Source organism: Anomalospiza imberbis, chromosome 3 (genome assembly GCF_031753505.1).
Source record: "Anomalospiza imberbis isolate Cuckoo-Finch-1a 21T00152 chromosome 3, ASM3175350v1, whole genome shotgun sequence".
NCBI lineage: Eukaryota > Metazoa > Chordata > Aves > Passeriformes > Viduidae > Anomalospiza > Anomalospiza imberbis.
In genome coordinates, this window is record NC_089683.1 from 98,653,353 (window position 1) to 98,668,724 (window position 15,372).

At 44.3% G+C, this 15,372-nt stretch overlaps 1 protein-coding gene across 8 annotated transcripts in view; it reads left to right on the top strand.

Moving 5' to 3' along the window:
• CAPN14 (calpain 14) overlaps positions 1 to 15,372 on the top strand; it is a 43,720-nt gene that overhangs the window by 6,736 nt on the left and 21,612 nt on the right. For 6 of the 8 annotated variants that reach the window (XR_010997688.1, XR_010997689.1, XR_010997687.1 and 3 more), the window contains 14 exons: positions 137 to 495; positions 2,634 to 2,703; positions 3,638 to 3,756; positions 4,363 to 4,499; positions 5,632 to 5,806; positions 6,516 to 6,581; positions 7,935 to 8,020; positions 9,277 to 9,351; positions 9,994 to 10,157; positions 10,854 to 11,017; positions 11,762 to 11,773; positions 13,682 to 13,887; positions 14,452 to 14,488; positions 15,303 to 15,365. Coding sequence is in view for 2 of the 8 variants with exons in the window: in XM_068185966.1 (XP_068042067.1) it covers positions 265 to 495; positions 2,634 to 2,703; positions 3,638 to 3,756; positions 4,363 to 4,499; positions 5,632 to 5,806; positions 6,516 to 6,581; positions 7,935 to 8,020; positions 9,277 to 9,351; positions 9,994 to 10,157; positions 10,854 to 11,017; positions 11,762 to 11,773; positions 13,682 to 13,887; positions 14,452 to 14,488; positions 15,303 to 15,365 (1,605 nt within the window). In the remaining 6 variants the exon portion in view is untranslated. Of the gene's footprint in view, positions 1 to 136; positions 496 to 2,175; positions 2,473 to 2,633; positions 2,704 to 3,637; positions 3,757 to 4,362; positions 4,500 to 5,631; positions 5,807 to 6,515; positions 6,582 to 7,934; positions 8,021 to 9,276; positions 9,352 to 9,993; positions 10,158 to 10,853; positions 11,018 to 11,761; positions 11,774 to 13,681; positions 13,888 to 14,451; positions 14,489 to 15,302; positions 15,366 to 15,372 lie in introns of those variants that run through there. The other 2 variants (XR_010997690.1, XM_068185967.1) reach the window with 2 other exon arrangements.

Sequence of the window (15,372 nt, forward strand, 5' to 3'; positions counted from 1 at the left end):
ATAAGTGCTCAGTTAGAATTGGGTGAGCCCCCACTTCTCCTGGGAATGCCACTATTCCTACCCACCCCTACTGACTAAAAAGAAAATTTTAAAAGCCAGGATTAAATTTACTTTTTATACTTGTTTTAACTGTCAGGAATTCTTCTGAAAAGACACACCTCATCCAAGAAAACCAAGAGTTTCCAGCAGTACTGTGCAGTGTGAGATCCCTCCAGAATCCTCAGTGGAAAAAAAAAATATCCTGGTGTTACTGGAGACATCAGCATGCCTTTTCTGCTGTGCTTGAAAAAAAAGAAGTCACCTGTGCCTTTAGGCAGGAGTATCTTTCAAAAACACACCCCTCCCGTCCAACAGAACTACCAGGCTTTGCTGGAGTCGTGCTTGAAGAACAAATGCTTGTTCACAGATGACACCTTCCCTGCTCACATCAGCTCTATTGGAACAGGAGCACTGCTAAAGAAACTGCCCCGAAATGTACAGTGGAAGAGGCCACACGTAAGTGACTTTCAGTGAGCACTGTGTGTAAGAGGATGATTACAGATGATAGCCAGCAAATAGTTTTAGCATTGAACAGACTACTGTTAGACTTTAATTTAGGTGTACTTTAATGTCTCTGGGGATTACATTTATTGCATCAGGTGTCATTTTGGAAGCTGGGGTACATGGAGTCTCATAATTGCCTTTGAAGTATTTGTTGCCCAAAATCATAACCAGCCTTGTTTTGTTTATATACAGTAACACTTGGAGCAGGCAGGGAGAGGAGGCAAAGGGAGCAGGGAGAGTTGTTTCCTTGGAGCTCACAGCTACAGTGATCTCACTGTGATTCTGTGGTGACAGATGAGATCCTTCTCCCCAGAGTTCAAGATCATGACCTTTTAGAAGATTTCTGAGTTTCCAGACAGTTCTTAGCCATGACCCCTCTCTCTCATGGACTTCATACTGTTATGATGCTGGAGGCTGCTACTTTCCCAGACAGGTGCCTTATCCTCTTGTTGGGCTGTTTTTTTTTTCCCTGCTCAACTGTTTAGTCTATTGTACTTGGAGTAATCTTTCCCCAGCTCTCAAGGCTGAGCTTCTATCACAACCAGTGACTGAGCATCAGTCTGTGAGTTTGCTTTAGTTTTGGGACCTTTGTTTTCTACTTGTGCTCACATTTCCAAGGCCTTTGCTGGCATTCCGGGCTTAAACTGAACATCACAACAAGAGACACCCAGGTGCAAGGGCTGGTCACAGAGCATATTCTCATAACAAAAGGGTAGATAACAAGTGTGGGAGGCCAGGACAGGGGCCTGGCACAGTTAGATAAGGCCTGTTACTAGCAATGCCACTTCTGCTCTTACTGAGCCACTGAGCAGAGTATTGACAATCAGATCCTCTTGAAAGAAATGTACAGAATTATGTGAGAATTTCAGAATTCCTTTGTCTGTAGGGAATTTTGCCAGGTAATACCAGATAGCATCTCCCAGCTAAGTTATTTTCTAGCTGTCATATTTTGTGAGATTTAAACAATTTCCCAGAAGAATCAGGTTTCTGCAAAAAAAAAGGGTCAGCATGAGTCCTGGCCTCTAAAAAGCCCTTCAAGTGTCTCTCCATCCCTCAGATATTGGAATGGACCTGAAACCTTCTCTGTCTCTCAGTGGACTATTCTGCTGCTCTGCTATGATTGTTGGGGTGTCCTGTGTAAGTCCAGGAGTTGGACTTGATGATCCTGATGGGTCCCTTCCAACTCAGCATATTCTGTGAATCTATGATTCTAAAACTGCCTTGTGAAGAAGGCTGCTGTTTGCTCTGGATGCCAAACTTTCTGAGCAAAGAGTCTCTGAGAATGGATGCTGTGCATCCTTCAGTCCCTGTGCTGCAGAGGAGATGCTGAGATTCTGCCATTCAGCCTGCAGGCTTGTAGCTTGCTGCATCTAGGAGTGATGGCCTGCAAACTGAACACCCAAACTCACCAAGGGCAGGGCTTGGTGTCTAATTACTGTGATTGCCTTCTGAGGGAAACTGTTTCTTTGCTACTGCCTGCAGGGGAAGCCAACAGTGTGAAACTTAGCTTGAGCAATTTCTGGGTCATTCGAGTAAAATATAATTTTGACACTTAGGTTATTAATTTAACCCCAGAGGCACTTGTGAAGGGATAAAAATCACCACGTTATTTATCTCTATTCAATTATTCAGACCTATTCTTGTCACAGCAACAGGAATTTTGTAGCAGCCTGTAGCTCAATTGTCAGTCAAGCTGTGGAGATGTCAGCCAGGTTGGGTGAAAGTTTGAACAGTTATGCTCTGCTCTCATAACCTCTTTTGGCTGGCACTTGTGTGGAGGAGTGGGACTGGCAGGTTTGAAGGGTTGTCTTCTCAGTATGGTGTCCATGGAAAGCCATGGTGATGCATCTGAGCACCAGTGACTTATGCTGGAGACCAAATTCAACCAACGTAGACCGAGCACAAAGGCTGGCACCAGGCTGGTGTCAGGTTAGCCAGAGCACATAACAATAGATTTATACCTGAGCCAGAACAATGCTGGAACAAAGGACTCTCAGTATTTTAAAAGCTTTAACTTTCAAGCTAAATCAGCTCATGTTACTGGCTTAACTCTCTCCTTCTTTCTTTTCTTTTCATTTTATGCTTCCCAGGCTTTGCACAAAAGTCCCGTATTTTATGCTGCAAACAGAAAGCAGCTTGATCTCTGCCAAGGATTGGTGGGTAAGGAAACTCCTTTGTATAAATATCTAAGTATTCTTACACAAGATAACATTTTGCATGGAAGTTTGAATGTATAAAACTTGGCATGGAAATAGAAGGTATCCATCTCTTCTCTCCACTTGGCATGGGGTGGATGAAGCAATCATTTACTGGCATAGGCTCAGTAAATAAGCTGGCAAGCTTTGAGGTGGGATTTGAGGCATGAGAGGTGTCTCCACAAGCTGAAATCACCACTGTGTGTTGCTTCTGCTCATGCTAATAGGAAGTGTTCCTGTGCTCTTACTGGTCTGTGGTGTTGCTGCTTGACAATTGAAGAGAGACCACAGAAGTGCTTTATATTTGTACCTGTATTTGTACCTATTTGTTCTCTTCTCAGCCTTGCTGTTAGAAAAATAATTTTAAGCTTGTGTTGTCTAAAAAGACTATACTGCCATCTGGAAAACAGGTAGAGGTGGGACTAAATTAGTTTTTAAGTGCTGTATATCCTTAAAACCAAAGTTTGTTAAGTACAGTATTGCATGTGAGATCCACTGGAAATTATTTTCTTTTCTGAAAAGCTAATGTTTTCAAAGAAAAATGGCAAAGGTTTTTTTGTTTTGTTTTTCAATAGTGTGCTTTTATAGAGAACAGAAAAACCCCCACACAATGTCAGTAAAACACAGAATGTTTCCATTGACAGTTATTGCTTGCTAAATTTCTTATTTAACCAAACAGCACCCAAATGAAAAGATCATGAGAGAACAATTATAAACCAATCATGGTTTGGCTAAGTAAAGAACATGTCTGGATCATATAATTTTGTGTGTATGATTTGTTATAATTGTAAAGACATCAGCACAACAGCTCTTCTGCTGAGATCTTGGTGGCATTGCTGAACTTGGCTGAGAGCTCTCACTTTTCAGCCAACTGCATGTGTCCGTTTGTCTTGGCGCAGAGAACTGCTGGTTCCTGGCGGCCCTGGGAGCTCTGACATTCCACCAGGACATCTTGGCTGCAGTAGTGCCACAAAACCAGAGCTTTGAGAGGAAATACACGGGCATTTTCCACTTCCGGGTACAGCTGCTCCCCCAGATTGCAGGAGATCCTCAGATATCCTCTGCTGTCTTTTGTGTCACGCCCTTAGATAATTTGTACGTGGTTCCCTTTGGTCAGGGGCAAGTGGCCAGAGGGTATCCCAGCCTGGAGAGGAGCCCATCACCCCTCCCACAAAGTAGTGCAGGCAGTGAATCAACTGCGAGCCACTGAGGAAATACCTCTGCTTGGCTGCTCTCTCCAGCCGTGTCCTACCCATATTTTAATGCAAACAAAACTCTTTTTCAAGGGTGGCAACAGTCAGCAGGACCTGAGCACATCAGCTCCAATATTCTACCCCTTTGCCCACCTCTTGGTACAACTCTGCTACCCTGCAGTTAGGAATTCCTTCCCCAGAAGTCCACCTGTGGCTAATTTCCCTGCTTACTCATTTTGCACCTGATAGATGCTTTGTTTTCTCCTCTGGCTGGGTGGGGTTGAGGAACTGTCTCTGTGGGTGAGTCAGCACATCCCACTGACCCACAGCAGCTTATTCTGTACCCACAGCTAGGCTATCTTGCCTTTCTTGTTGTTTCAAGGGGAGGTCCCTTTCAAGGGAAACTTCAGCTCATTCCTTTCCCCTGACAGTTTTGGCACTTCGGGGAATGGGTTGACGTGGTGGTTGATGATCGCCTGCCCGTGAATGAGGCCGGGGAGCTGCTCTTTGTTTCCTCAGTCTATAAGAACGTGTTTTGGGGAGCCCTTCTGGAGAAGGCATATGCTAAGTAAGTGACTCATTTCAAGTTATGCAAATAGTCTCTCTAAAATATGTTGGTTGGTGCCTACGCAGTTTGTTCTTGTTTATAAATGCATCTTCTTGGCCTTGCTACATTTGGAGTGTAGTAGATGGCTCTCATCTATCTATTATTACACAAAAAAAAGCTGCCATTGCAGTAGCTGTTATCAAACCAGGCCCTTCAGTTTAAATCCAAGGGTTTAGGTGAGAAAACAGCCCTATTGTGGGGGATTGTCCTCTGAGTGTTATCATTGTTTGCAGTGTATTGGCTAAGGCTGATGCCTTCCGTGTAATTATCACAGAGTGGAACACCATAAATGGACATTTTCAAATGTGAATGATTTCCAAAGCCTTCTTTAATGTATTATCAGTGTGAGAAACCTCCAAGGATTTTCATTTTGGAGGTCTGCTGAAGCATTGCACTTTGTTTTGGCAGATGCTTTTGCTCTCAGGTCCCTGAAGCTGAGACATGTCTCAAGTCATATGGCATGGGGAGAACAGTGGCTTCTCTCCAGGGTGTTTTGTCTACAGTGGTAGTATCAGCACAAAGAAGAAAGCAGCAAGGCCTAACTGCTGGAGTTTGTTAATATTGGGCTGAAATAATCTTTGCAGAGCAGGGAAAATACTCTAGTTAACATTGAGAGAAAGATCACACAAAGGTGAGAATGTTCAGTTATTTTCATTTAGTTAGTGTTAGAATGAAAAGACTAGGCCAAGTTGCACTGGAATGATAAAGAAAATCAGATTAGAGACTGAGTTCTCAGGACAGTGTTTCTCAAGGTACTATATCTTAGATACAGCACAGTGCCTGGTGATAAATTCAGGCAACATTCTCTAAGGCAGAGTTACCAAAGAGTTGTGATGGGCATGTTCTCATTACAGTGCAGTCAGGGATGACAGCTAGTGAAGAGTCCCATTCAGACTATGGCCAGTCTTGGAGGCAATTTTGTAGATTCTCCTCTTCCCAAATGCCAGAAAAATTCCCTTAAAATAAAAAATGAGTTACAGCCTTCCTTTTGCTTTTTGCACACTTTCTTTTATGTTTTCATTGGCAACCTGTTCTCAACCTGTCATCTGTGATGATAACCCAAAGAATATAGTGATTTTTTTTTTTTTGCTAGACTCTATGGCTCCTATGAAGATCTGCAGATTGGGCAAGTTTCAGAAGCTTTGGTGGATTTTACAGGGGGTGTCAATACAAGGATCAAGCTTGCAGAAGCTCCTCCTGATCTGTGGGATATATTGACAAGAGCCACCTACAGCAGATCTCTCATGGGCTGTCAGACACACTTAGGGGTGAGGCTTGGAGTGACATCAAATGCCTTTACAGCCAAAAACTTTTCCAGACCTGTTTCCCTCTGCTCAGCTGGTCATTGTGATTCAAAATGTATCAAAGCTGCCACATGTGGCTTTCTGTAGAAGTCACATTCTTCATGTTAAACTTTGCTCATGGATTGATTCCCTGATGCTCCCGGCTCCTTGTTGTTATGTTTAGGAACTGGTTTATCTATCAAAGAAATTCTATTAAATAGGGATCTGCTGCATTTTCCCAATTTTATTAAATAAATTTTCCATTTTTACAGATGGTGCAGTGAGGTACAGACACATATAGAATAAAGTTATAGCTAAGGTAGAGACATGGGTCATTCAGAACATGAATTAAAGTCTTGTCTTCCAAGCTTTATGCTACCACCTCAACTGTTGGAAAACTCTACTTTTCTGAAAATCAAAACCTAACCTCCTGGACTTCCTTAAAGTGACATGGTCTCTAGCTGAAGACTCACAATTTAGGAAGGGTCATTAACAATCAACCTTCCAATTCCAAACATACTGAAAAATCTGTCTCTTAGGAGGTTCCTTTTATTTATTTATTTTCAGTTCTCCTGTTACTTTGAAAGTCATTGCTTGCACAAGTACAGGTCTCTGGTATTGGTATAAGTCTGCTGTATGAGTAGGGATAGAATAAAAGGTTTATTTTCCTTCTGTTTCTCTTTCTTGTATACAGACAACAAAGGTCCTGAAGAATGGGCTTGTTGCTGGCCATGCCTACACAGTAACTGGTATTAGAAAGGTAAGATCAGCCTAAATGTCCTGGGTCCAGGTTAATTTGGATATTAGCAATTTTTATTGCATTCATAGGTTCAACCATTGATTAGAGCAACTATAATATCTCCTCCGCAATACTCTTTTCTTAGTCTAAGGCTAAAAGAGACTGTGGGCTTTGTTAAGATTCACATTTTAAGTGTGTCCATTTTAATTTGGAGGTCTTGATGTAAAGGACGATCGTTATGGATCAGTGTTATCTCTAAGGGTGGGAATGATTCGTGGGGCTATGATGAGACCATCACCTAGAAATTCATCTTAGCTGTTAAGAATGGAAGGACTGGCCTTCGGGGCTGCTGGGAGGATGTGCTGAAACTTGGGGATGTGCTTTTTACTTAGGGTAAAAAGCCTTCCTCTGAAGCCAGTGGAGAGGCCATAGAGAAGTAAGGATGTAAAGGCCAAAATATGAAAAACTGCAGATAGACATGTGGGTCAGGGGTGTGGAGTAAGGGAACTGACCTGTGCTCCTGTGCAGACAGTGCAGGGGGACCCCACTAATGTGCAGAACAATTGCTGGGAGTCCCCTTAGGATATTTGTCTAGAGGTAACTGACTTGAAATAATACGTCCCAAAGGGTAGGAGCTTCTTCCTCCTGAATTGGTGGATGACTATCTTGTCCAGCCTCAAGAAGAGGCTGACAAGGATGGCAAAGACTATGTGGGGTTTTGGACATTTTGGTGAAAGCATGTTCAGTGCCTATAGCAAGTGATACTAGGAAGGGCAGGAGAGATGAGCTGGATGAGGCATATCTGTGTCTCCCACAGGAGGAGCAGGAGGAGTTTATGTGTGGAGTTTTTCAACACCGTGTCTGTCAGTCTGGCTCCCCTGATGACATGAAGAGCCAGGCAGTCTTAAGGGACTGACCAAGCATGTGGAAACAGTGTGAAGTCAGCTGTTCTGCTGTGTGCTGTCAGCAAAGTCCCTAACTGGCCTCTCCTCCCACCATGGCATCCCAGTTCAGGAAGCATTAATCTGTGTGGTCACCCATGGGGGGCTGCATTGTGCCATTGCACTGGGGTAGGACTTGGTTTTCACACGAGTACAAAATGAACAGATGTTGGAAAGGAAGAGGAATTTACAGTCAAGCCTTTAGATTAGGAATCTGTCATGTCTCTGGTTTCAGTTTAGAATGTAAGATGAAGCACCTTAATCTCTTTGTTGCTGGCATTTAGAGTTGCACGTTCAAAGATTTTTATCATCATTCTTGCTGGCACCTATGAGAACAAACAAAATTGTTGTTAATATCTGACATAGTACAATGATATAAACCAGATGAGAACTGCTGAGACCTTGGTAAGCACTATGTTACTGTTTTCTGCAGGTGACCTGTCAATATGGACCAGAAAACCTAGTGAGACTGAGAAATCCATGGGGGAAAATTGAGTGGAAAGGAGACTGGAGTGACAGGTGAGTTTACAATAGGAAAGGTGTGACACTCAGCAAAGGAAAGGTTTCTTGGAGGAAAGATGCTGCCATCTTCAGGCATGAATTAATGTTGAGGGCAGCAGTAAGATAACATTTGCTTGCACGGACCTTCTGGTGTCAAAGCAATGACTCCATAAATTTATATGTCTCCAGCAGACAGTGCTGCTGTAGCTAGCTTCACTTCACACATGCAGCCTCAATCAGATCAGTTCTACTTCTCCTTTCACTAATGCCAGAGGAAACATAATATGAACATGAGACGCTGACCATCTTGCTGCAATGTGGAGAGCATGCAAAGGGACAGATAGATGTGCAGGAGGCTCTAAAAAACCCCCATGTTCCAGGACACAGTTGTTTATCATGGGAGGGCCCAGGAAAAATCATCCACAGGCTGCAAGGTGTTGGAATTGGGTAACTAGGAAGGAGTCCTCTGTCCTGGCTGCTTGGGGAAATACAGTTGGGCATGAGATCAGAGGAAGCAACTAGTAGAAGTAAATGGGCTCCATATTTGCATCTACTTGATTTTTTTTTTTTTTTAATTGGGACCCATGAAAGACAGTGGCTTGCATTCTAGACCATGGGCAACTGTAAACTTCTGTCCTGTTCCTCTTTGAAGTGGAGCATGTTTCTTGCTTCCAAGCTTCACTTCATTCCCTGCACAGGCTGTTTGCTGAGGCTCAGGGCATAGAAAGGGGGGAAGAGTAGAGAGGTCATTGGGAATGTGAATGGCTTTCACCTTGTCTGCAGAGCAGTAACTTCTCTGATGCATGTCTGTCACATAATGACAACGCACCAGCTGTTCTGCTGAAGAGCATAATGAGCAACATACTGCAGGCCTGCCTTTGAAATGACTCCCAGCTGCCTCTTGTGCTGTCCTAGTCATTCATTCATTATGCCAAACACTCTTCCTATTATGTCTTCTTTAACAGAAAATTAACCAATAAAGCAGGTCTAGATTTTTATATTTTAAGTACTTGGAAGCTCTGTGTTCAAGTTAAGGGAGTGGCTGATGGAAATGGAACATTTCTGGCTTCTACTGCAGAAAACTGGACCCATTTAGCTACATCTCATGGGACCCAGGGTGGTCGTGGAGAGTCTTGTGCGGCTGAAGGCATAGTGTGGGATAAGCATGGAGATACGTAGAAATAGGATTTGGCCTCTTTTTATAGAGGAAGGTTTTGTCCTCTGCCTTGAATTTGTGGCTACCTTTGGTTAGTCACCTCATGTTTTTCCCTTAGCTCTTATAAGTGGGAGCTGCTGAGCCCAAAGGAGAAGATTTTGCTGAGGAAAAAGAAGGATGATGGAGAATTCTGGTAATGACACAGTCTTGCTTCTCTCCTCTCTGCCAGTAGCCCTGGGGCTGCACCTGGAGCTGAAGCAGCACATTACCACTTAGGCCAAGGCATAGGTGATGAGCTGTAGAGCAGCCCGTGCTCCTCTCAGCTTGATGCTGTGACGAGTGGCTGTGCTGACATGGAATGCACTGTTCTTCAATGCAGGAATGATGGAGAAGCAGAACATTGCTAGGTCTCCTGGGGCTGCTGGAGATAAAAGGCAGACCCAGGAGCTTTTGTCCTGCCTTTTTTTTTTTTTTTTTTTTTTACCATAGCTTCGGGAAGCTCTTGTTTGCCTGTTGGTCTGCGGTTTCTCCACAGCTTTTGCCACGAGGTGGCAATGTTGCCGCCCCTGTAATTTCACTGCACTCCCTTTGCTGACAAGATTATTTTATTCTCTGTTTCTGCTATCCTTTGCTGAAGTTTAGTCGTGCATTAGCAACTCCTTGATGCTGCTGTAGAAGCAGACGCTTTCTTCTTTACTGCCTAATAAAATATGAGCATTACCATATGTAACACAGAATGGTGCAGCTTCGAAGCTCCCCGCTCCCTTTTCGTTTTATGAGCCATATGGGCTAAACTAAACTGCTGACAAGATGTCTCTTGGTACTCTTTTCCCAGGATGTCTCTGCGAGATTTTAAGATTCATTTTGTAGATCTGGTGATCTGTAAATTAACTCCAGACCTGATGAGCCAGGAAGATGGGAAAAAGTGGATGTACTCCTTGAAGAGTGGGAGATGGGTTAAAGGAAGTACCGCAGGAGGAAGTTTGGGATTCTGTAATGGTGAGGGGTGCTCTTTTGGATAACTCTTGACTTTTGGATGCTCTGCTGACTCAGTTACCAGCTCCTTATAACTTCTTAACATAAAATTGACAACAGAAACATTCACTTCCTCTTTAAGCCTCCACACAAACACCAGAAATAAGCAGCTGAAGAACTTTGACTGGCTTCTGCTATCACAGAAGATGCACTGCTTGCAAACATAGGGCAGTGGGCTGATTATAGTATAAAATAAGCTTTAGGATCCCAGGATCAATTGCCAGTACTGATCTGCTCTAGGGCATTAAACTTGTCTGTTAAAATTTGCATCCTCAGCAGCTCCAGAGAGTGTGTTTTAAGTAAAGTGAATAAAATAGTCAGAGGCTCAGGTCTTCTGGAAGCAGAGCAGGTGGAGTATAAAGTCAGCTAGCCTATACACCAGGGGTGAGAGAGGAATAGTGATACATTTATAAACAAAATGAGCATATAATTGCATGTAAGTAGAAGTATAGTTCCTTGTTCCTGGGTCTTTTCTCCTATCTTAGATAGTAGTTGCACTGCTAAACTTGTAAACTGCTCCTTAAAATCAAATTCCTGTGGGGTCTGGAGATCCAGACAACCTGTGACCTATTCAATCCAATGCCAGGCATCATGTGGGAAGCTGGAAATCAATTTTGTGATGGAAAATGACATCAAAAATGTTTTTCTTGTTTTACTTAGGCAACTTTTGGATGAACCCTCAGTACTGGCTGAATGTATTGCCAGTTGAAGACAGTAAGAAAAGCCCAAGTACATGTAGTGTGGTTATATCCCTCATGCAGAAACACAGCACCAAACACCGGAACCGAGCCCCTCACCTTTTCATTGGATTTTTACTCTATAAGGTGCAAAGAATTGCTTTGCTGTTCTTGATTTCATCAAACAGGAGAACTTCCAGCCCCTGTAGATTGTAGTGCTCTGCAGGCCAAGAGTTTTTGTTGTGTGCAGGGTGATCTCTTCTCTTTCCTCCTGCCTGTGCCCAGTCTCCTCACGCATCAGGGCTAGGCTCCCTTGGGCTCTGTGCCCGATTTGCTGCCTCTCCAGCATGTGTCACCCTGCAGAGCAGTGAGAAGTGCCTTTTGCTTCAAAGCACATTGGGATTTATTTTGCTGCCTCTGAGGGAATGTGCGATAGCTGGAAGAGGGTGCCAGGAGTCCCCTTACTTTGGGGTAGGAAGAGCTCTGCCCTCAGGTTATTTCCAACTATGGTAAAATTTTGCCTAAAAAGTGTTCCTAGTATGATGTAGCAGCTGCTCATGTGTGCATACTGCTAGCTCCCCATGTACCCAGAGGTGAGTGGATATCACTAGTAGTGAGAGTTTCCTACCTTCAATTCTCTGCTTATCTGAGTACCTTGAGGGCCACTCTTCTCCCTTGAACAAAACCACAGGTCTTGTTGCTGCTGTAAGCTCGCACAGTTATGGAGAGGTGACTGTGGGGAAGGGTTTTTGGGTGGAGGGACTAAGGTTTCTGAAGGCAAAGACCTCATATAGATGTTTGTAGCTGCTCTGCTTGCCAGGAATGATTTGGCTGTGTTTGGTGAGGCACAGAGGTCCTGACTGACAGATGTTGTTTCTTTTCTTCCTACAGGTGGGCCTACAGGTGAGTCCCTTGTCACCACTGCTGGCTGTTGTCTGGGGACGTGGGCTGGCACAGCTGTTAAGACAATGCTGAATGTGGTGTGTTTGCCTTTGTTCCTTGGCTGACAACGTGTGACAGTATTTGAATTCGGTGAGGCACCACAGCAAGGCACTACTAATGCAGAACCATCCTCTGACTCTACTGAAAAGCAGCCATATCAGGACAGCTCATTGGCCTTGAGAGTGGGCATTAGTTGTTCAGCTTCTGTCCTGGGTCTTCAAAGGTATTAGAAGTAGTATCAACCTTTACCTGATGAGCACTTCAGCCTTGCTGCAGTTGTGGGATGGTGCCCCAATTCTTGGCCGTGTCATGGGAGTCAGAGCTGCCTTTCTGCTGCCTTCCAGTCTTGGCATGAGGTGAGAAAAGAGCCTGTGCCCCATGCGAGTCAAAGATCTCCTAGGGAGCTCAGGTTCCTGGCTGGCTGATGGTACAGGTGTTTTCACCTTCTTCAGGTCAGCTGCATTTCTAGCATTTTCTTTATCCAAGAGATAAAGCTCCCTTTGGGACCTGAGAAAGGGCCTTGGAACTTAAATCCTGATTAAGTCCTGATTTTGGACCTGACCTCAGAAGGCTATTTAAAACAGGGAAAGATTTAGCTCATATTGTCTTTAAAGGGCATATCTTTCACTCTGTTACTACTCAAATGAGAGTACACCTCTTAAATGAGAACTTGGGCTGGCAAAGAACTAGTTTGGGTCTATGGTATGGGCAGCACAATTGTGTTCCAAGTTACTGTAGACCCAGCATGGTAAAAGATGCCACTCCTTCCTGACCTGAGTATGTTGGGCACTATCAGGATTACCTTCAAGGTACACTTTCTAGCAGAGGGGGTCTGAGTGTGACCCTAGTACAGTGCTCTGCCACACCTGAGTGGGAATGGTGGCAGCCAGGACTTCAATTTCAGGTTTGTAGTGGTTGCCAAGATCAATACAGAGAGATGGCAAGCTGAGTGCATCTAAGGTATTGGAACTGCTGTCAAGAGAGTATTGACTGGAATATAAAAACTTTGAATTTAACATAAGGGGCATGAGAAGGAGTAACCCTGAACCCTTCATAAGAAAGATTGCCCTATTAGTAAGAAAAATACTGGCAAAGGAAGAGGAATAGCATCTCCCCATGAGGCTGCAGAGTAAAATGGCTAAATGTTTTGAGGAACAGCCAAGATCAGAAGGTGACAATAGTTTTAGCTAGCAGGATTATTTATTGGGCCTGTGTACTGGGCACTCAGTGGCATTAAAATTAGTTTCATGTTGCCTGGATCAACACTTTATCCATCATCCTGTGGCAGAAAAGAGCCTGCAGTGCAAAGAGTGCCAGGCAGATCAAGGACACTTACATGAAGTCAGGACGAGGGCTTAGGTTGCTCATGCAGTATGCTCAGATCATAGGTGTTCTGAAAAATCCTCTGCTACCAGATCCCTTGTGCAAAGGACAAGCTGGGGACAAAGTACATGGTCCTTGTGGGAGAAGAGGTGTTCTGGCTAGTGAAGGGCAGTCTCTAGAGCAGTTTCTGCCTGCAGCCATTTTGGCCCATATAGCAAAGACTTTTGCAGAAGCCACATTGACAGGAACAGCTTCTCATCCCCAGTTCTTGCTGCTGTTCCTTACAAGTAGTGTAAGTTTTTTTTGTAAGTTGCAGGAAGCACAGTCTTTTGTCATATTAGTATTGGGCAAGGGTGCTGCATAGTAAGAACCACCATATCCTGGAAAGAGACTGAGTCCTTTGGGGCTCCGTTACCTGCTTGTGCTGTAAAAGAGGCTGAGATGTGAAGGCAGGCCAGCTGTGCCCTGCCTGTGACTCCTCCACACCTTTTGTCCATGTGGTCAGCTGGGGCAGAACATGATTCTCTTACCTTCTTCCCTGAACAGTACCAGGAGAGCAACAGAAAGCTGCCCCCAGGTTTCTTCACCCGACATCAGCCTGTGAACAAGCACCAGGTTTTCCTTGATGAGCGGGAAGTGACTCATGACTTCCATCTGGAGCCTTGTGTCTACGTGATTGTCCCATCCACCCTGGAGCCTCAGCAAGAGTCTGAGTTCATCCTGCGGGTCTTCTCCAGGAAGCACATTCTTCGGTGAGATGCTGCTGCCCCTCTGCCAGCACCTAATTCCCTTTCCCTAATCACCTTTCAGAGAAAGTCTGGTCTTTCTAGTCTAATGGGGGCAACATAAAGACTTAACTCTGCAAAAAGCAGCACAATCTCTTTCAGAGAAGCTGGCTCTGGATTTCTCCTGCCGTAGGTTTCTCGGTTGTTGAAGCACTGGTTTTGGCCTTATCCTTTCAAAAATGGCTGAGATAGGCCCACACAATCCTTGCAGTGTGCTCATGTTTGAGACTGTGAGAAGGCTAAGAGCTCTTTAGCTTTTTAGCTCCATTAGTTTGCCAGGAACTCCCTGCTGACAATGCTGGGATGGTTGCTTGTACAGAAATGGGTGCTTTGGCTACTTCAAATGCCAGCAGCTTTGGGGTCCTGTATGGATATGAGGCTTTGCCTTACTGCAGCTGTAACACCAGAGAATAAAACACACAGCAAGAGCAGGTTGGGGCCCCATCCGGGGAAGAGGAATGACACCTGTGGGGAGAAAAACACACAGCTCTGAGATCTGTCCTTAATGTGTCTGCTTTTTTACATCTCCAGGGAAATGGGCGGGAACACGAGCTTCACCCTCTCTAAGGTGAGGGGAGTGGGTGGTCTGTGGTTCAATCTGCAGCTCTGAATGTTGGGTTTTTACTGTTGCTCTGCCCTAGAGGAGAGGCTGAGTGAAAATGTCCATGCTTGTGTTGCAGCACTTGAAAGCACAGCTTGGGTTTACAGACAGAATCCTTTGGACTAAGGGGACAGATGCAATCAAATGTTGGGGACAGGCAAAACTTTAGACAGCTTAGTTGCCCTTTTGCAAACATCTTTTAATGACACCATCTTGCTTGCTCTACAGTCTTTCCTGTTCATGGCTTTTTGGAGACTCATGGTCCATTCTTGCACTTCTCCCCATCCCTTTCAGGCTTTAAACATTTTGATGACATTATGGGACCTTAGCTCTACTATTCCCATGCAATGGCCTAAAGGTTATTTTCAAAAGAACTGGTCTCAGTGGCAGTGCATGCACATCTGCAGCTTGTGCTAAGGAATTTATGGCATAGTCTGTTCCCCTGGCATAAACAGGGCCCCTCCTGCTTTCATCTCTTCTGTTGGGCTGTACAAAGGAGAACAGAGACCCTTCTCTCTTCTTGGCACAGCTTGGGGTGGAATGAGAGGAATGTTTCTCCCCACTAAATGTTATCTGAGTATTTCTCTCCAAGAAATAGCAGTTCTGTGATGTAGGGAGGTATCTTAGCAGTGGGCTGTATTAGTGATGTAACACTGATTGCAGTGGTGGGCAGAGGGTGGAAGGGACAGGGAATGGAATGCCATGCTGGGAAAGCATCTTTAATAATTTGGTGGACAATATTTTTCTTCTGCAAGTTAATGATTTTTTTGATACCTTAAAGGAAATTGTTGATAGGTATGAAGGCAAGATTTGGGAGGATTTCTTCACAAAGCATTTTGAACAGGTAAGTG